The sequence below is a fragment of the Amblyomma mixtum genome, chromosome 1 (assembly GCF_055824585.1).
Source record: "Amblyomma mixtum isolate Tamu chromosome 1, ASM5582458v1, whole genome shotgun sequence".
Taxonomy (NCBI): domain Eukaryota; kingdom Metazoa; phylum Arthropoda; class Arachnida; order Ixodida; family Ixodidae; genus Amblyomma; species Amblyomma mixtum.
In genome coordinates this window covers 164245848-164266878 of record NC_143012.1, presented here as the reverse complement: position 1 = coordinate 164266878, position 21031 = coordinate 164245848, and the positions used below count along the sequence as shown (strand labels likewise).

At 47.8% G+C, this 21031-nt stretch overlaps 1 protein-coding gene and 8 non-coding genes across 9 annotated transcripts; all 9 read right to left on the bottom strand.

The window, feature by feature from the left end:
• Nucleotides 1-4935: 4935 nt before the first annotated feature.
• TRNAP-AGG (transfer RNA proline (anticodon AGG)) lies at nucleotides 4936-5007 on the bottom strand. Its single transcript has one exon. It is a non-coding gene; the product is annotated as a tRNA-Pro (tRNA).
• Nucleotides 5008-8963: 3956 nt separating this feature from the next.
• LOC149369641 (uncharacterized) lies at nucleotides 8964-10149 on the bottom strand. The gene has a single exon (XM_089576049.1). It carries the CDS (start codon nucleotides 10119-10121, stop codon nucleotides 8964-8966), a length of 1158 nt encoding a protein of 385 aa, XP_089432175.1. The 5' UTR covers nucleotides 10122-10149.
• A 206-nt stretch (nucleotides 10150-10355) lies between these two features.
• On the bottom strand, nucleotides 10356-10427 carry TRNAP-AGG (transfer RNA proline (anticodon AGG)). Its single transcript has one exon. It is a non-coding gene; the product is annotated as a tRNA-Pro (tRNA).
• Nucleotides 10428-10608: 181 nt separating this feature from the next.
• Nucleotides 10609-10680, bottom strand: TRNAP-AGG (transfer RNA proline (anticodon AGG)). The gene has a single exon. It is a non-coding gene; the product is annotated as a tRNA-Pro (tRNA).
• Nucleotides 10681-10861: 181 nt separating this feature from the next.
• Nucleotides 10862-10933, bottom strand: TRNAP-AGG (transfer RNA proline (anticodon AGG)). Its single transcript has one exon. It is a non-coding gene; the product is annotated as a tRNA-Pro (tRNA).
• Nucleotides 10934-11114: 181 nt separating this feature from the next.
• On the bottom strand, nucleotides 11115-11186 carry TRNAP-AGG (transfer RNA proline (anticodon AGG)). The gene has a single exon. It is a non-coding gene; the product is annotated as a tRNA-Pro (tRNA).
• A 181-nt stretch (nucleotides 11187-11367) lies between these two features.
• TRNAP-AGG (transfer RNA proline (anticodon AGG)) lies at nucleotides 11368-11439 on the bottom strand. The gene has a single exon. It is a non-coding gene; the product is annotated as a tRNA-Pro (tRNA).
• Nucleotides 11440-11620: 181 nt separating this feature from the next.
• TRNAP-AGG (transfer RNA proline (anticodon AGG)) lies at nucleotides 11621-11692 on the bottom strand. The gene has a single exon. It is a non-coding gene; the product is annotated as a tRNA-Pro (tRNA).
• A 4973-nt stretch (nucleotides 11693-16665) lies between these two features.
• On the bottom strand, nucleotides 16666-16737 carry TRNAP-AGG (transfer RNA proline (anticodon AGG)). The gene has a single exon. It is a non-coding gene; the product is annotated as a tRNA-Pro (tRNA).
• Nucleotides 16738-21031: the final 4294 nt, after the last annotated feature.

The window sequence follows — 21031 nt, the reverse complement described above, 5'->3', positions numbered from 1 at the left end:
GCAGTACAGCTTGATGAAGGGCATGTCACACGGCTAAATCCATCGCAACTCTCAAAGCAGTATATCTTGCGCTAGTTGCCCATGAATGGGCATAATTTTTCTATTCTACTCTGTCATTTCAAGAGAACAATGCGCGCTCTTATATTAGAAAAAAAAATGTCCGACCTGAAGTAGGTCTGGTGGTGTGTACAGTGCTCTTACATTTGTGTAGAATATTAGGAATGGCATGCTGAAAGGGGGGCTGAACATATAATTTATTCTGTTACAAAACTATACATTGCATGGCACAAACTGTTTAAAACATACATTCACAAAAAATCTAACAAAATTAGTACATTCTGTAAACTTGGCAACACGATTCAGGATGAACAAAGTTTCGCAAGCTTTTTTTTCTCTTGAGCTTGTTTTTTCAAGTTCATGGTTGCAGCTTTGCAGTGCTGCCTCATTCTCATGGTTAAGAAATAGTGCAGAATTTGTGCAATGACCTCTTCTTTGTGCTGAGCACATGGAAAAGTCAAGGTCTTTGTGTCAAGCACATGCTCCACCGTTTCCCAGTATACAGACTGACTGTCGGCATTTTTTGCAAAGTGCTCCTCAGCTACTCTCAACAGCTCAAAGAGATTCGCGTTGGGGTGCAACAGTCCACCCCTGCTCTTTTTGTTGGTCAGGGATGCTTCAGCAGAGCTGTTTTGCGGAATGGTAAAAGCAGACCGGCAACAATCGCACGTGGTGGCTTTCATCAACTTTCGGCTCAAGAATCCAACCACATAGTAAAGTATGCAGTCAACGACTTGCGCTGTATCCTTTCCGTTTACTGTGATAACATCCTCACATTCCCAGTCCTCAACAAGAATCAGTTTATCAAGCTTTTCTTTTAGCTGATCAATGAAGCCAGGCGAAGAGTTGCTTGCACTGCCTAGTTCGATCAGGGCTCTGAAGTCTGATGCGTCTAGTAATGGCTTCTCATCGACCACGCAGCAATTGCCAAACTTGGGAGGCCTCAGAAGGCTGTAAATGGACATTGTATTGTACAGTTGCATAAATGTTGGCATTGAAGGATGGTCATTCTGGCTTCCAGCAAGTCTTATCTTGCCAAAGAATCTTTCGATCGGATCTTGATTCATTTTATTTGTAAGAACGTATCTGAACTCGTACTGATGCAAAAGAACCTCACAAAGCTCTTTAGTCGATCTCAAGGTAACTCGGAGCCCTTCAGAAGTGCTTTTTGTCAGGAACATATCTTTCGTGATATTTCCACTCTGCAGCTCTTTTTCCCAGTTATCCAACCATTCTACCCCACGTGACAGAATGCCTAGGTCAGAGCCCTGCTTTGTGACACCTTCATGAGGAAACCGCCGGTTCAAGGCATCGAAAAGATTATTAAGAAACAATGTGAATTCTTGCATGGCTTCAGTGTCTCCCAGACTGCGCACACCACGGTTTCTGTAAAATTCAATACCTGCTGCCATCGAGCGACTGAACACTTGCGTGGCAAGCTTTACCCGCATCTTTTCACAGTTGCTTGGATAAATGTGGGAATGTGTTATTTTTGGACACACCTTCAAAGCTCCAACATTCGCTTGGTCTTCTTTATAAACTGCTGCATAGTCCTCCCACCTAATCCAACGTCCCTCCTTTTTCAGGTACCTTTGTTGCAAAAGACGGTTCCTGATGCATTTAAAGAGGTGTGGAGCATCAGAAAATGCAAAAACTTTTCGTGTGGGGTCGCTTGGATGTGTGAAGGAGTTCCGGCAGGCTTCTAGTGACCCACTTATACCCAGTTGTCGCCACATAGTCCTGTTTGTCGAAGCTCCATCACAAACAAACCCATGAATTTTTGCTCCAGCTTCCTCCATAAGTAAAATTGCCTGAAGGAGCAACTGTGCAAGAATAGTACCCCTCGTGGCACCTTTTGCTGCAAAAACACCTATTGGCTGAGCATAACTTTCACCAAAAGGGCAGAACATAAAAACAAGAGCATGGTCTGCAAGCTCGGTACTGTTTTCCGTCTCTGATGCCAGACCGACGTAGGTCATTGTCTTTGAGTTGACAGCCTTACTTTTACGGACTTGCATCTCATCAAAGATGATAATACCGTGCCGCTTGAAGTCATCTTTCTTTTCAAGTTTCTTTTTTAAGGCTATGAAGAACTTACTATCAAAGCCTGTTTTAAAGCCCACCAATGAGATGTAGCGGTGTATTGTTCGTACTGAAGGCAAGGCGAGAATTTCACTCTCCATCAAGAATCTGTATCCTCCAGGTGACCTAATATGGAGGAGAAGGCAGAGCAAGATCCAGTCATCTGAGTATCTTCTACCGTTTTTTGAGCGAGCTTTGCCTGCAGCTACACACTCTTTCAACACCAGCTTTTGCGCTTCAGGAAGGTTTGCTTCTCTGGAAAGGCGTTCGAGTGTTTCATTACTGATTTCTAGTAGTTTTGATTTGCAGTTAGCCAATTCTTGTTCAAGATTATGTTTTTGTTTTTGAAGCCGCACTTTTGACTTGTAGCAGGCAATCCTGGCGCGCCGCAACATTTCAATGCGTGTTTTTTTCGATGGACTGGCCGGAATGCGAATGTGTTTCAGTTGAGAATTCTTTTTCTTTCGTGCAGCATGAATACGAAGTACATCTTTTAACTTAGCACATGCATTGCAACTTGTACTCTCTGTCACTAGTAGGCAACGGTTGTGCCGCCAGGTTCCACATTTGTCAATATATGCGCACTCGGGGCGTATATTATTGTACATTTCACCACTGGGACCACCTGCACACACATGCATTTCATGAAAGACCCGTACTGCACACTCTATATCAGCTAGGGAATTCATGGGCAAACCAGAACTTATGGTCTGTACGTTAACAAAACGGCCATAAACAAAACATTTCACTGACAAGGAGTCATTATGTGATGTGGTTACTTCTAGTACTTTTCTATGAAAAGGCGCCTGGTTACTCTCTTTCGGCAATTCTAGCTCACTGAAAACAACAGATTTAACCCCAAATCTGTCAGAAACTTGGACTGCCCAGGCTTCACTTGGGAGTTTAAGGCTGGAAGCACAGCCTGACAGAGCGGAAATTGTCATTTGCTGTCCTCCGTCCTGGAGGAACAGGGACTCGGTGGGTCGCTGCTCTTGCGTTTGTCCATGACTTCTCTCTTGCTCCGTAGTTTTTTGAGATGAGGAAGAAACTTGTTGCTGAATGAAAAGAAATGATAGAATTAGGAATGTTTCTGCCGTCCGAACTAAGCCAAAGTTTCGTTTACGTCATCTATATTATGTCATTACTTCTCTTAACAAGTCGGTGTTATATGTTTCTTACTATTTTATTATTTCTTATTAATCTAAAATTTTCCTGTTACCAACCTCTTTTTTAACGCCTGAACGGCGCTGAAATTAAATAAATGAATGTGCACTTTCCGGATGGCACCTAAGAGTGAGCAAAGCTTATGCGATTACTAGCACACTGTGCTCTTAGATGTCCAATGAGATCCTGGCTAATTAATTATAATCAAATAAATATACTGAAGGGAAGAAAACACGGCTGCAGCAACCGTATCGTATTTACGATAATTTCCGCTCAGTAGGTATTGTAGAACAATATCATGATTTGTTGCGCCTAGTGAGCTTAGGTGAGGCGGCTGGAGGAATGCCACCTGAATTTAAAACAGGAAATTACCTTTTCAGCTGTGTGACTAGGTGCGTCGGCAGTGCATGTGCCACTCAATGTGTCAGTATCGTGTTGAAAAGGATCCTTTTCTTCACGTGGAGGGGGCGCGACGCTGCTGAAATCCAAGCGTGGCCTCTTACAAGGCGCGTCTGTTGATTCGGCATCAGAATATTTTGAACTCGTTGTGTCAACCAGCAATAAACTTGGTGTATTTTCAACGGCCAGGTGTAGCTCTTCAGAAGCATTCGACGCTTCTGGCTGTCCTTGCTTCTTAGGCTTCTGAGAAGTCGGCGGCAGAGCCTGCCGTTTCCGCGGAGGTTTTCTCGTTTTTTGCTGCACAGTCAAGTATCCTGGGCAATTCGGGAAAATGCTAGGCACAGCGTCGGGTGAGAGCACCGGCTTTTTTTGTGCGTGCAGAAGGACGTTCCCCTTGTATTCCGCGTGATATGTTGCAGAGATCACTTCATTCGGGAAGTGCTTCGCGCACACGTGGTCGGTAGGCTGCAAAACTCTGTCTGCTCTCGGAATCGCCCGTCGCCACTTTTCTAAACGCTCGGGTTCACGCGGAGCCTTGAAAAGCGACACACGCTCCGTGCATGTCCGATACCCCGACATGCAATTCGGTACAAAGCACTTCTTGCCCATTTTGAAGCGCAGCAAGCCTGAGCGCAACTAATTGCACTCGGCGTCACATGCCGCAGGCGTGGTATACGTTGAGTGAATCCCAGCAGAATACCAATCAGCCGAACAATGCACTCACAGGACTGACAGGCACAACCAAACTCTTTTCGAGAATCCGGAGAAGCCTTCACACACACACACACACACACGAGTTTCAGCAAGTACACTTCTGCACCTATACCACGTGTATTCACCCCGCGCGTGGCGTGAAAATTTCTGAACGCACGCGAGCGGGCAGCGCGGGCCCCTGGGCTCCCATACTACAGCGCCATCTGTACCCTTGCGGCGAAAACTACCGCCGATTCAAGGTCATCTGCGAACACAATCTGCCCGCGCGTTCTCTCTACGGGGAGCGGCGAGTGTCAGCACCTAAATTATTCTTACACCGTGCCCTAGACCAACGAGCCAGGTGCTGAAGCGGGAGTAGCTAAAAGATTTTGTATCTACTGCGGGGCTACGAAAAGGAACAGAAATTGTCACGCTGCACGTCATGCTGCGTGAGCGAATAAGAATTACTGCGAGTCAATCTGGTGAAACGAAGGACGGAGGCTCGAATATTGAATGTACTGGGCGAAGCAAAAAGGAAGAGGGCTCGTCCGGGATTTGAACCCGGGACCTCTCGCACCCTAAGCGAGAATCATACCCCTAGACCAACGAGCCAGGTGCTGAAGCGGGAGTAGCTAAAAGATTTTGTATCTACTGCGGGGCTACGAAAAGGAACAGAAATTGTCACGCTGCACGTCATGCTGCGTGAGCGAATAAGAATTACTGCGAGTCAATCTGGTGAAACGAAGGACGGAGGCTCGAATATTGAATGTACTGGGCGAAGCAAAAAGGAAGAGGGCTCGTCCGGGATTTGAACCCGGGACCTCACGCACCCTAAGCGAGAATCATACCCCTATACCAACGAGCTTTTTTTTTTTTTTTTTTATTGCCTCCTTAGACAACAGTTCAAACAATACAGACACGAATAAAACACGCCAGTACAGGCAGACCTGGCGTGGTTAAAATTTTTTAAGGTTCACCAAATCCTCAAGAACAGCCATCCATTGCGGCGGCTCCGCTAGTGCGCGATACACCTCCGCAACGTATGTGACACTCTCAATAAAGTTTTCACGGGCAGAACGAACAACGATGTCCGCATGTCGAACCGCCATCCTTGTCTTCCACAAACTGTGGAGGCCCAGGAGCATGAACATGTCATACGGTGTGTCATCATCAGTCTCTGCAGTTAAAAACCTGATTCCTGAAGGGGTAATTGGTAGTTCTTTTTTAAGCGTGCGTTGTAAAATGTCCCAGAGAAAGATCGGATCCCAGCATTCAATGAAAACGTGTTCAATGGTTTCTGGTTTTTTGCACAAAAGACAGTCCAGGGCACAAAAATTCCTTTGTCCTCGAGCCACGTCTTTACTGGAAGAGTATTAGTGTGTAGCTTGAAAAAGAAAGTTTTAATAGAACCTCTTATTGGCATCTTTTTCACTCTTTTCAAAACATCATCTCCTGGGCCTCCGCAGTACACCGTTCTGTACAGTGGGACTGGCATCATGACGTCAATTAAATCTTTGTACAATTTCTTTTTGTTAACCAAAGACAAGTACTGCAAAGAAAACCGAGCTGTTAGTACGCGATATGACACAACAATTTCGTGCAGATAACCAGTTACGCCACGATTCACAGCATCACTAGTGGTAACAATGAAATCAGGTAAAGTTCTAGCCAGTCGAACATGTAACATTGTCCGCAAAAAACCATCACTTTGGTCCCGTAAGAAAAAGAAACGTGACACAATTTGTCTAACAAACAAGTTTGATAAGCCAAGTCCTCCACTGCGAACGGATCGAAAAAGATTTGAACGACTAACCCTCTCCCAACTCGAGCCCCAAATGAATACCGCAAAAACCCTGTGCATTTTTTGCACATTCGCACGTGACATGAAGAGAACTTGTAATACATACCAAATCTTTGCGACAAGAAATACATTGCACACTGTAGCCCGCGCAAACATCGAGAAACCGCGACCTTGCCATGATGCAGTCTTTTCTTTCAAAGTCTCCATTTCTCCCTTCCAGTATTCGTTATTTCCTTTGTAATACTGTAGTGGGACACCCAGGTATTTAGCTGGTGTCGCCGTCCAAGTCATATTTGCAAAATAGCCCGGAGTCATGTCCCAGTTGCCGTGCCAGAAGCCAACGCTCTTTTCCCAATTAATCTGGGAGCCCGTCTGTTTGCAAAATTTGTCTGCTACTTGAACTACCTCAAGGACACTACTTCTGTCCTCGCAAAATACAGCGATGTCATCCGCGTAAGCTAACACTTTAACTTCTGATGACTGCAGTTTGAAGCCATGAATGCTTGCACGGCGCAACAGAGCAACACAAAAGGGTTCAAGGTACAAGGTGAACAACAGTGGGGAGAGTGGGCAGCCTTGCCTCACTGATGATTGGACAGGAACAAGTTCGCTGAGCGACCTGTTTATTACAATACGCGTTGTACAGTCGCTGTAAGCCATCCTGACACCTTCAATAATCACGCTGCCGATATTGGTATGTTTTAGTACCTGAAACATTATTTCATGCGAGACCTGGTCAAAAGCCTTCGCCAGGTCGAGCTGCAGCATAGCAACTCGGCCTGTGAACGCGTCGCAGCACTCTAAAACACTTCTCGCAATATGAGTATTAGTTGTGATCGTGCGGCCCTTGATTCCGCATGTTTGGTGAGGCCCCACAAGACTTTTAATTACTGTTTGTGTTCTCTTCGCCAAAACTTTCATTAAAATTTTATAATCGGTGTTTGTTAATGTAATTGGCCTGTATGACTCAACCGACAACAGCTTCTCTGGGTCTTCTGTTTTTGGTATTAGCACCATGTGACTTGTCCTAAAAGAAGGGGGCAGTCTATTTTCCTCGTACGCTTCTGCGTACACACGCTGTAAAATCACTGACAGCTCGGGCGTAAAAGCCTTGTAAAAGGCTGCACTTAAGCCATCGGGCCCGGGTGACTTGCCTACAGGTAATTCCTTTATCGCGGTCACAATTTCGTCCGTGCTTATAGCACCTTCTAGGCTCTCTTTAGTTTCATCTTCTAACTTCGGCATGTGAGCAAGAAACTCTTCTTCAAATCCACTTTGCACTTGTTTTGCGCCGCCAAAAAGATACCTATAGTGCTCGACGAATGCCCTTGCAATTACCGCGCTATCAGAACTGATTTCATTTTGATAAGATATCTGTTTGATTTCCTTCTTCGTCGCGTATCGTTTTTCATCGCCCAGCGCCCGTCTATTTGGGCTTTCCCCCAGCCATAACCTTTCTGCGCGTGCGCGAATCACTGCTGCTTTGTATTTTTCCACATCAAGAACTTCCAGTTCGCTTTTAACTTTGCTTACTTCAGTAGTGTACGCGCCGGGTTCCTCTCCTTCCATCCTTACTAGCCATTCAAGCTGCCGTTTGAGCTCTTTTTCCTTTAACGTTTCGTTGTAGCGTCGGATAGTGCCCCTTTCAATCGCCATCATTTTTACTTGGATTTTTAGTTCCTCCCACGCGACCGCGTTCTGCGCGGGCTCCCTTGTCAACACATCGTCAATCTTTTCTTTTACGCTATTAACGAAAGTGTCATCTTCGAGCAGTTTAGCATTAAGCTTCCACAATTGCCAATTAAACTTTGAATGCTTTCTTTTCGTCCCTAGCGTAAAGGACACCATACAGTGGTCACTAAAGGATACAGGTGTAACGGAATAACAGTTACAAAGAGGTATCAGATCCAGTGACAGATACGCTCGGTCTAGTCTCGCATGACTTTTCCCCTGGAAATGTGTGTATTGTCGTTTTCCCGCGTTTGATAAAACCATGCCAACATCTTCAAGGTTATGTTCATTGATTAGCGTGTTCAATAGTTCAGCGCTTTTGTCTCTAACGTGGTGGTTATTTGCACGATCGTCCACAAAACAGACACAGTTGAAATCACCCAGTAAAATAACAGCACTATTACATTTGATGTAGGGTTCAAGGTTTTCGAAAAAAATAATTCGGTCTTGCATATCATTTGGTGCATACACACATATCAGTCGCCATTGCGAACCGGCAAAAAGAAAGTTTAAAACAATCAGACGCCCATTTTCACTGACAGTTAGCGACTCCTCGAAAATGCCAGCGCATTTACGTGTTAAGACGGCACAACCACCAGATGTACCTACAGCATGGCAAATAGAAACATTATAATGCGCTGTAAACGCTGCAACCATACGATCTGTCTGGTCCTGGCTCTCAACTTTCGTTTCTTGCACAGCCACAATGTCAAGCTCATTGTCTAGGCAGATGCGGCTGAGCTGGTATTGTCGCCGCCTTGCTGAAAGACCTCGAACATTAATGGTGGCAATCCTTAGTGTTTTCTCCATTTTAGCTATCATTTAAGAGCAGGAACAGACAGATCGTGCAGTGGAGAGAGACATGTGACGCGTAGCAGTAGCCAGAAATGCTCTTTGCGCGCAGCATACAGTACAACATGCCCAACACTGTCTCCTCTCTCGTACCTTGGTAGCGTCGCGCGAGCACACCGCTGCTTGACCGTCCATTGCTTGGCGTTGTGCTCCTAGGAGCCCTCTGAGGCACAGGTCCCGGCGTCTACGGGGGCGGTTGTGCCGCCGGTCTTCTGTCCGGCGGGATGTTAGGTTTCGGGCGTAGTGACGCCCGGCGTCCCCCCACCGTTTTAGGTGGCGGTTCATCGTTGCTGGGAGAAAGGAGCTCGCCGTCGTTTAACATTTCCTTGCTCGATCTTTTACCAGTTGCTCCGCTTGCCTCGACGCCGTCCATATCGACCACGCCCTCCTCAACCTCGGGTGTCTCTTCCGGCTCACCTACGCTTTTGACTGCTTGGTTGCTGGAACCTTCTTTGCAGTGCTCGACCTCCTCCTGCTTTTTCTCCGTATTGGCGCTCTCAGGAGGCAGTTCAGGTGCAGCCTTCGGCACGCTGTCGTTACCACCTGAAGCTTCTTCGGCGTCAGCCTCGTCTATGAGGAGTTCGGAAACATCCTCTTTCCCTCTCAGTCCAGTGACACTGGCGTACGTCCTGACACACTCGGACTCGTCATGCCCGTAGCGCCGGCAAAGCGCACAACGCGGTACACGACATTCCCGCCGTACGTGGCCTGTGTTGCGGCACCGAAGGCAAAGCGGAGCCCTCCCCGGGACAACAACTAGTGCCTGCTCCCCAGCAATGCGCACCTGATGGGGCAAATCGTCGACCGACAGGCCCGTTTTGAGCCTAAGAGTCACCAATCGCGTCGACGACCCTTTGTCCTGTACGCCTTGAACTCGCCACCGTTCCCTTGCAACTTCAGTGACCTTTCCATATGATGAAAAGGCATGGCGTATGTCTTCATCTGGCACGTTATGCAGCATCCAGTGTAGCTTCAGGTGAATGTCTTGATTGGTGGGGTCGATGACCACACAGCGCCGCTCTTTCACTTTTATGTCGCCCTCGCTGAGTATCTTCTTCACACCGTCGCCGCTTTTGAATGTCACTGCCCACACATGGCTCATTTGATACGCCCCCAGGGCGACTACCTCGGACAGCAGCGATAAGCCAGCCAGCGCATCTCGGAAATGTTCCACACGATACGGTCGATACCGCACATCTGCATGCAAAAAAATGGTATTTAAAACAACACGACCTGTTGGTAGCTGAGGAAGAAGCACTTGATATTCCTTGTCGTCGTTGGCAACACCCCTAGTACCGCGGCCCGGCTGGGCCGCTGAAACCGCTCCTGAGGAGCCTGACATTCCGTGACCGTCCTGCTCGAAAGCCGGAAAGGGAAATCCTAGACCAACGAGCCAGGTGCTGAAGCGGGAGTAGCTAAAAGATTTTGTATCTACTGCGGGGCTACGAAAAGGAACAGAAATTGTCACGCTGCACGTCATGCTGCGTGAGCGAATAAGAATTACTGCGAGTCAATCTGGTGAAACGAAGGACGGAGGCTCGAATATTGAATGTACTGGGCGAAGCAAAAAGGAAGAGGGCTCGTCAGGGATTTGAACCCGGGACCTCTCGCACCCTAAGCGAGAATCATACCCCTAGACCAACGAGCCAGGTGCTGAAGCGGGAGTAGCTAAAAGATTTTGTATCTACTGCGGGGCTACGAAAAGGAACAGAAATTGTCACGCTGCACGTCATGCTGCGTGAGCGAATAAGAATTACTGCGAGTCAATCTGGTGAAACGAAGAACGGAGGCTCGAATATTGAATGTACTGGGCGAAGCAAAAAGGAAGAGGGCTCGTCCGGGATTTGAACCCGGGGCCTCTCGCACCCTAAGCGAGAATCATACCCCTAGACCAACGAGCCAGGTGCTGAAGCGGGAGTAGCTAAAAGATTTTGTATCTACTGCGGGGCTACGAAAAGGAACAGAAATTGTCACGCTGCACGTCATGCTGCGTGAGCGAATAAGAATTACTGCGAGTCAATCTGGTGAAACGAAGGACGGAGGCTCGAATATTGAATGTACTGGGCGAAGCAAAAAGGAAGAGGGCTCGTCCGGGATTTGAACCCGGGACCTCTCGCACCCTAAGCGAGAATCACACCCCTAGACCAACGAGCCAGGTGCTGAAGCGGGAGTAGCTAAAAGATTTTGTATCTACTGCGGGGCTACGAAAAGGAACAGAAATTGTCACGCTGCACGTCATGCTGCGTGAGCGAATAAGAATTACTGCGAGTCAATCTGGTGAAACGAAGGACGGAGGCTCGAATATTGAATGTACTGGGCGAAGCAAAAAGGAAGAGGGCTCGTCCGGGATTTGAACCCGGGACCTCTCGCACCCTAAGCGAGAATCATACCCCTAGACCAACGAGCCAGGTGCTGAAGCGGGAGTAGCTAAAAGATTTTGTATCTACTGCGGGGCTACGAAAAGGAACAGAAATTGTCACGCTGCACGTCATGCTGCGTGAGCGAATAAGAATTACTGCGAGTCAATCTGGTGAAACGAAGGACGGAGGCTCGAATATTGAATGTACTGGGCGAAGCAAAAAGGAAGAGGGCTCGTCCGGGATTTGAACCTGGGACCTCTCGCACCCTAAGCGAGAATCATACCCCTAGACCAACGAGCCAGGTGCTGAAGCGGGAGTAGCTAAAAGATTTTGTATCTACTGCGGGGCTACGAAAAAGGAACAGAAATTGTCACGCTGCACGTCATGCTGCGTGAGCGAATAAGAATTACTGCGCGTCAATCTCGTGAAACGAAGGACGGAGGCTCGAATATTGAATGTACTGGGCGAAGCAAAAAGGAAGAGGGTCGTCCGGGATTTGAACCCGGGGCTTCTCGCACCCTAAGCGAGAATCATACCCCTAGACCAACGAACCTTTTTTTTTCTTTATTGCCTGACTTCGGCAAGAACAACAGTACACAAATACACTTACAGAGCACAATGAGCAATAATTAACACTATCCGCCTGGGGGTGCGTGGCTTCGTCACGTTAAAACTCCTTAAGCGTCACCAAAGGCTCGACTCTTTCGAGCCACTCGGGAGCTTCAGGAGCAAGTTTCTGAACTACAATATACTTATTCATGCACTCCCGAAAATAGATCCGTGCTGGCCGTGCATCAAGATCGCGATGATATCCTGCCATTCTGGAGCGCCAAATACAATGGAGGTCCATTAGCATAATAAGGTCGAATGGTGTCCCATCCTCACTCTCTACAGGCAAGTACCGAATACCATGAGAGTCGAGCGGAAATTCCTTTTTTAAAGTCCTTTGTAAGATGTCCCAAAAGTATACCCCGTCCCAACAGTGCAAAAAAACCTGGTCTATTGTTTCTGGTTGTTTACAAATTAAACAATGTGATCCCCAAGGTAGAAATGAATGCTTCCTTTCCAAGAATTCCTTTACTGGTAGTGTTCCGGTATGTAATTTAAAGAAAAAAGTTTTTGCACTTGGCGGCACCTGCATCGCCTTCACACGCTTAAGTACGTCGCGTCCCAGGCCTCCATTGTATAAGTCCCTGTACATAGGTTGTGGAAGAACTACATCGCACAAATCTTTATACAACTTCTTCCTGCTAACAGAAGATAAATATTCATACGAAAATCGAACAGACAGGAATCGAACACTCGCGACAACCTCTCTAAAGTAACCAAAAATACGTCCCGAGAAACTTTCGGTTGAGACAACAAAGTCCGGCAGTGCATTTCCGAGCCTTAATTGGCACACAGTGCGCAAAAACGGATCGCTTACATCGCGCACAAAACAAAATCTGCTTACAATCTGCCGCAGAAATAAGTGTCCCAGACTCAGGCCGCCATCCTTCACCCGCCTAAACAAATTGGTCCGGCTGCAGCGTTCCCAGTCCGCAGCCCACACAAAAACGGCAAAGATCCGGTGCAGTCTCTGTACGTTCATCCTTGCACAATGCAACACTTGCATCACGTACCACAGCCTAGACATAAAAAACAGATTGCACACTGTGGCCCTTGCGAAAATTGAAAGGTGTCGCCCTTTCCACCTTTTCACGCGTGGCTTCTGTCTGTGCTTTCCAGTACGAATCGCTATCGCGATAACCGTCCAGTGGGACGCCTAAGTACTTTACTGGGGTCGTTACCCAGGACACGTTTGCAAAATTGCCGGGCTTCGTTGGCTATTCTCCGTGCCAAAGCCCCAGGGACTTTGACCAATTCACTTTATTACCGGTGACCTTGGTGAATTCTTTTACGCATGCCACGGCCTTCCCGGTTCACTGTGAACACCGCGACATCATCCGCATAAGCCAGCAGCTTAACTTCTGCCGCCTGTAGCTGGAAGCCTCGAATTTTTTCACTTTCCATGATATTCAAACATAACGCTTCAATGTAAATGCAGAATAGAAGAGAGCTGAGGGGACAACCCTGGCGTACCGAACGCTGCAGGCTAATGGGGGCCCCCAAACTCTTATTTACAATTAATCTTGTCGTGCAGCTCCGGTACGCCAAGGCCACTCCCTCGCAAATAATGGACCCTACATTCACATGGTCGAGTATGCAGAACAAGATATCGTGCGAAACACAATCAAATGCCTTCTCAAGATCTAGCTGAAGGATGGCTACACAGCTATTTGTGTTATCACAACATTCCAGCACACATCTCGCTCTATGAATATTGGAAACAATAGAGCGTTCCTTCATCCCACACGTCTGGTGGGGACCGACTATATCTTGAATTACTGACTGTAGTCTACGGGCTAAAATCTTCTTGAGAACTTTATAATCTACGTTTGTGAGGGCGATAGGACGATATGCTGTGACCTGCTTTAACTTTTCTGCGTCATCGGATTTAGGGATTAGCACTGTATGGGATTTACCATAAGACGGGGGCAATTCATTTTCTTTGTAGGCTTCGTTAAAAACTGCTGTCAGTACTGGCACTATTTCGTGTTTATATGCTTTGTAAAAAGTGGCGCTTAACCCATCAGGTCCAAGAGATTTTCCCAGGTTCAAATTTTCTATCGCTTGCTCGACCTCCGACGCAGTTATCGACAGCTCCAGCCTTTCTTTCTGTTCGTCTTCTAATCGCGGCAAAGCGCCAAGAAACATTTCCTTGAATGCGCTCACATCCACTTCTTGCTTTGCAAACAGCGCCTGATAATATTCAAGAAATGCCTGCTGTATATGCCCGCTTTCTCCAGATAACGCCCCTCCCCATTAAATCTGTTCAATGTGGTTTCGTTGAGCATGCGTTTTTTCCATTCCTAGCGCTCGTTTTGAAGGTGTCTCCCCATCAGCTATATCTTGCGCCCTAGGCCGCACCAGTGCGCCACGATAGCGTTCTTCTTCAAAGAGTTCAATCTTATGTTTTATTTTCCTAATGTCATCCATCCATTTTCCAGGCTCTTCGCTTTCTCTTTCGAGAAGTCTAGCTAGTAAAGATCTTAAATTGTCCTCATCACGCTTCTCCTCTTGTCGTATGCAGCTTGACCTTTCGATTGCTGCTATCTTTATTTGTTGTTTGCACAGTTCCCACTGCTGCCATACTTTCAGTTCCCCGCTCGGCTTTAATTTACTGATTTCTTCGTTTACTTTCCTGCTAAAGATGTCTGTAATGAGCTTATTATTTAATTTCCACATCTCCCAAGAAAACTGATTTCCTCGTTTCTTTGTCCCTATCCCACACTGCACTAAACAATGATCCGAAAATGATACCGGTACTACATTGTAGCTACTGCATTTTGAAATAACTTTCGGTGACACATAAATGCTATCTAGCCGTGCATGGCTTGACCGTTGAAAATGTGTGAGTCTCACACAACGCTCGCCTTCTAAACATTCGGCCACATCATCGAGGTTGCACGTGTCTGTAATTTCTGAGAGTACTTTAGTGCTTCTGTCCCTAAATGCCCTTGCACTGGTTTTGTCACAGCCTCTCAGGACGCAATTGAAGTCACCCATGACGATCAGGGATTTCTCACAACTGAAGTGCTTTTGTACGCTTTGAAAAAACGCTGTCCTCTCATCCACCGCATTTGGGGCGTACACACAAATGATGCGCCAATATGTTTTGTCGTACAGGAGGTCAACCAAAACAAATCGACCCGAAGGACACGCCGTATATGCCTGAACCTCAAGTCCCGGTACATTCTTTACAAAGATGACACAATCCGCAGACGTTCCTACAGAGTGGGCGACAACTGCAAAAAACCTAGACGTGAAACGTCGCACCATGCTCCCGGTCTCTTCTTCCCCGTCAATTTTCGTTTCCTGCACTGCCAGGACGTCAATGTCGTGCTCAGTTAAAAGGCGGTACACCTGGCTCTGCTTCTTCTTACTTGCCAGTCCCCTGACATTAAGTGTACCGACTTTCATGGGGAACGCATGAACCATTTTAATGCAGAAGAAAGAGGCCGGGAACATGTTGCTTACCCTTCGCGTCTAGCGCTTGGCTAGACGACATCATTGACACCGGAGCCATCCGGTGCTGGTGCCAGGCCTGGCTGCGGAGGCGGCTTGTCAAGGGCTCTCCTCTCCGTCGACACATTTGGTCGTGGCCGGATGGACGACCGCCGTCCTTGGGTCGTTTTTGCCGGCGGCTCCTCGACGCTGGGGGCTTCCGCCTTGTCGTCTTCGGTTCCGGTCTGGGCGTGTGGCCGCTTCGCTGGGGCAGGGACGCCGGTCATGCGGGCGCCGCTCTGGTCAAGGTTCTCCTCGGTCAGAGTCGCTGGCTCGGTTTCTTGGAGCGCTGGCACGCTTACTTCACCGCTCGACGCCTCCGTCTCCTTTCTAGAAGGTTCTGCCCCTTCAGGTTTGCGTCCGGCATCGCTGCTGGAGGGTCCCGAAGAGCCCGTCGAGCCTGCTTGCTTTTCGGGTTCCTCTATGCCTTTCGCAGATTTTTCGGCCTCGACTACATCCATCAGCAGTTCCGCAGAGTCGTCTTTCGACGCCCCGCCCGTAGCCACCGCGTAAGTGCGGACACACTCGTTATCCGCGTGGCCGTACCGCCGGCATTTCGTACAGCGGGGAACCTTGCATTCACGCCGCACGTGGCCTGTACGATGTCAGCGCAAGCACTGCATTGGACGCCCAGGCGCCACGACAAGAGCCAACTCTCCGGCGACACGTACCTGATGTGGCAGGTCATCCACTTTCAAGCCCGGCTTCAACTTCAGTAGGACAGTTCTTGTCGTTGAGCTCTTGTCATTGACGCCTTGTATCCGCCACCGCTCACGTGTAACGTCGGTCACTTTGCCAAACGCCGCGAATGCCGTCCGGATGTCGTCGTCAGCCACACCGTGAAGCATCCAGTGTAGCCGCAGCTTTACCTGCTGGTCTTCCGGGTTGATAATGAGGCAGCGGCGTCTCTTAACTTGCAGCTCGTTGAAGGCGAGCAACTTTGCTGCCTCCGTGTTCCGCAGGGTAACCGCCCACACGTGGTTGATTTGGTACGCCCCCAACACGACCACGTCGGGGAGCGTACCGGTCTCGGCCAGGGCGTCACGGAAGTCCTCGACCCGGAACGGCCTCGCTCGCACGTCGCCGTGAAGAAAAAAGGTGTTCAAAACAACACGTCCTGTTGGCAGTGTCGGCAAAATAATCTGGTAATTATCACCGCAGTCATCGATCCTGTTTCCGCGGCTGTCAAAGGCCGCTATCGCCGCTCCGCTGGAGCCCATGACCCTGCGCTGTAGCCCAGGTGCTGTAGCGGCAGTAGCTAAAAGATTTTCTATCTACTGAGGGGCTACGAAAAGGAACAGAAATTGTCACGCTGCATGTCATGCTGCGTGAGCAAATAAGAATTACTGCGAGTCAATCTGCTGAAACGAAGGACGGAGGCTCGAGTATTGAATGTACTGGGCGAAGAAAAAAGGAAGAGGGCTCGTCCGGGATTTGAACCCGGGACCTCTCGCACCCTAAGCGAGAATCATACCCCTAGACCAACGAGCCAGGTGCTGAAGCGGGAGTAGCTAAAAGATTTTGTATCTACTGCGGGGCTACGAAAAGGAACAGAAATTGTCACGCTGCATGTCATGCTGCGTGAGCAAATAAGAATTACTGCGAGTCAATGTGCTGAAACGAAGGACGGAGGCTTGAGTATTGAATGTACTGGGCGAAGCAAAAAGGAAGAGGGCTCGACTGGGATTTGAACCCGGGACCTCTCGCACCCTAAGCGAGAATCATACGCCTAGACCAACGATCCTTTTTTTTTCTTTATTGCCGGGCTTCGACATTACAAAACAGAACATAATAATATGTACATACAGTATACACAGTTAGTCAGGATCCCAAAGAGTGGGCCTGACTTAGGTTAAAATTCTCTTAAAGTTACGAGGGGTTCCAGCCTTGGTAACCACTCAGGAACCTCCACTATTAGCTTTTGTTCTTCCAGAAACTTGTGCATACTTTCTCTAAAATACATACGGGCTGGCCGTGCGTCAGGGTCACAATGATACCCTGCCATGCGGGAGCGCCATATACTGTGGAGGCCCACCAGCATGACTAAGTCTAACGGTACCCCATCCTCGTTCTTGGTTGGCAAAAACCTTATTCCGTATGAGTGGATTGGAAGCTGTTTCTTTAAAGTCCTCTGCAGCACGTCCCAGAAATAGACCCCTTCCCAACAGTGCAAAAAGACGTGATCAATTGTCTCCGGCTGTTTGCATACGAGACAGTGCGACCCCCAAGGAAGGAATATCTGTTTTGCCTCAAGAAAAGTTTTCACAGGTAAAGTTCCAGAGTGCAACTTAAAGAAGAAACTCTTGACTCCCGGTGGTACCTTCATTTTCTTTACTCTTTTTAATACGTTGTAGCCCGGCCCTCCACAGTACATGGCCCTGTACAAGGGCACCGGAAAGAGGATGTCACACAAATCCTTGTACAAATCTTTCCGGCTCACATCACTCAAATATTGTTTTGAAAATCTAGCATTCAAAAATCGGACGCTGGCGACTATCTCCTTGAAAAACCCAAACATGCCACCCGTCATACACTCAGTTGAAATCACAAAGTCTGGCAAAGCCCTACCGAGCCTTACTTGGCACACTGTGCGCGGAAAAGGATCATTAACATCGCGCAAAAACAAGAATCTATTGACCAATTGCTTCGCAAATAAATGTCCAAGCCCGAGTCCTCCATCCCTCACTCTTCTGAACAAATTGGTTCGCGTACACCTCTCCCATTTCGAGGCCCACACAAAAACAGCAAAAATACGATGAAACTTTTGTACATTAATTCGCGAACAATGCATCACTTGCATCACATACCACAGTTTGCTGATGAAAAACAGATTGCACACTGTGGCTCTCGCAAATATAGATAAATAGGACGCTTTCCACTTTTCAGCCTTATCGCGTGTTTCTTGCACCTGCCGTGTCCAATACGGTTCGCTGTCGCGGTAATTTTCCAGCGGGACACCCAAGTATTTCACAGGGGTCGTGTGCCAGGTCACGTTAGCGAAATTCTTTGGGGTCACTGGCCACTGTCCATGCCAGAACCCCACACACTTCCCCCAGTTAACCCTGCTCCCCGTCACAGTGCTGAAACGCTTGACCCCGTCGACCGCGTTACGAATGCTATCGTGACTCACGCCAAAAACAGCAACATCATCTGCATATGCTAAGATCTTGACTTCAGCCGTGTGTAGTCGAAATCCTTGAACAGCATTATTTCTTATAATGTGCTTACACAAAGTTTCTATATAGATACAAAACAAAAGAGGACTGAGGGGGCAACCCTGGCGAACAGAACGCTGAACGTTAATGGGGGCCTCCAGCGATTTATTAACAATTAACCTGGTAGTGCAATTTCTGTACGCCAAGGCCACACCCTCAGTGATAATAGTGTCTAAATTAACATGATGAAGGATAGAAAACAATATGTCATGCGCAACACAGTCAAAAGCTTTTTCTAAATCTAGTTGGAGAACTGCCACACGAGCACCAATGGCGTCACAGCACTCCAACACACTTCTTGCTTTGTGAATATTATAAGCAATAGACCGCCCCTTTATGCCACACGTTTGATGAGGGCCAACGATTTCTTTAATTACCATCTGAAGTCTGGCAGCTAGCACCTTCATAAAAATTTTGTAATCGACGTTCGTCAGCGAGATGGGCCCATATGCTGTAACCAGTTTAAGTTTTTGCGCGTCATCTGTTTTAGGAATGAGTACTGTATGGGACGTACCGTAGGATGGAGGCAGAGCATTACGATTGTAGGCTTCGTTAAATAAAGAAGTCAGCAACGGGGTTAATTCACTCTTAAACACTTTATAAAAAACAGCACTTAAACCATCCGGGCCTGGAGACTTTCCAGGGTTTAAGATTTCTATAGCGCGTTCGACTTCTTGCTGCGTAATCTGCTGCTCTAAAATTACTTTAAGCTCGTCATCCAGCCGTGGCATATCTTTCAAAAACTCGTCTCTAAATGCATTCGAGTCGACTTCATGTTGCGCGAAGATTTTCCGAAAGTGCTCAAAGAAGGCCAGCTGTATGCTATCGTTATCAGAGACTGAAGTGCCTGCCCATTCTACCTCGTGAATCTGGTTTCGTCGAGCGTGCGCCTTTTCCATTCCAAGCGCCCGCTTAGTGGGCGTTTCTCCCGCGACCAAATCTGCCGCTCGCGCCCGAACTAGCGCTCCCTGATACCGTTTTTCTTCGATAATTTCCAGCTTTTGCTTTGTTTTCTTGATGTCTTCCATAAATATGCCCGGTTGTTTGCATTCTTGAGCTAGCAATTTTTCTAGCATAACTTTCAGCTGCCTCTCTTGTAATCGTTCTTCGTGCCTTAGAACGGTGGACCGTTCTATAGCATTCATTTTAATGTCTTGTTTCGCTAGTTCCCACTGCAACCCGACTTCGTTTTTTCCCTCCCTCTCTATTTTATTAATCTTTTCTACCACGGCATCAGTGAAAGTTTTGTCACTTAGCAGGTTAGAGTTTAGTTTCCATAGGTCCCACGAAAAGCTGTTATTTCGCTTCTTCGATCCTACAGAGCACTCGACTACACAGTGATCAGAGTAGGACACAGGCAAAACATTGTACTATCGGGGACAAAAGTGGTATACTCCACGCGGCGGGAGCCGGAGCAACGGAAAACTGCGTTGAAACGCCACCTACAGGCGCAATCTCGGACCCAGATAACCAATCTGTGACCTTTATTATCAGCAGGCATGTCGCTTGGCTCGTTTGTTTCAAAAATGCGCTGCTTCCACGGCAAGTTAGCCACGCGCGCGCGGGCGTTTGATCGCATCATGACGGTGCGAACGCCGGCTCAGGAGCCATATCTCGAACGCGCGTTGTTAAAAAGAAGACACAAAATGAAAAGACGGCCACCAGATTGCTACTGCTGCGGCGCCGCTCGACATTTTGGCGAGCAAAAGCACGAAACATTGAAACGAGTAAAAAAAAAACATGCCTGCTGATAATAAAGGTCACAGATTGGCTGTCTGGGTCCGAGATGCCGCCTGCAGATGGCGTTGAAACGCAGTTTTCCGTTGGTCTGGCTCCGGTCGCGTGGAGTATACCACTTTTGTCCCCGATAGTACTTATGACATTTCGGCAATAAATCAAGTAACATATATATGCGGTCGAGGCGCGCGTGACTGACACGTTGAAAGTGCGTGTACTGCACATCGCGTGCGCCCTCTAAGCATTCGGCAACATCTTCCAAGGCGTATTCGTCTATCATTTAAAACCTCAGTACTTCTGTCCCTGAAGGCTCAGGTGCTACTCTTATCGCAAGCGCTCAAAACACAGTTAAAGTCACCCATGAGAACTATTTGTTTGTCGGAAAGAAGATACTGTTGCAGGTTCTCAAAAAACGTTGCCCTGTCTTCCACTACGTTTGGCGCATAAATGCACAGCACACGCCACTCAACGTTGCAGTACAAAAAATCGCATACTACGTAGCGGCCCGATTGAGAAGAAAAATACGCCTGTATTTCGAGTCCAGGCAACTTTTTCACAAACACAGCACACCCAGCAGAGTTGCCAATTGCATGGCTCACAATTGCATAGTACAGCTGCAACGGAAAAAGAATGACACAAGTGAATCACCACCGGAGCGAAAAAATCACGACACGCGGCGCTATTGTGGCCGAGTACACCGATAGCGAGAGTGCCAGGAACATTCCATTTCCTAAAGCGGGGGTGGCCGGCAGAAAGCAGCCCACCTAGATATTCGCCTATCAGAAATGCGACATCTTAAACGAATGCCTGTAGGTGTCTTATCAGCCAAACCA

Bases quoted from the DNA above. Each gene is read 5' to 3' on its own strand.
- LOC149369641 (XM_089576049.1), bottom strand. From the start codon at position 10,121: ATGTCAGGCTCCTCAGGAGCGGTTTCAGCGGCCCAGCCGGGCCGCGGT.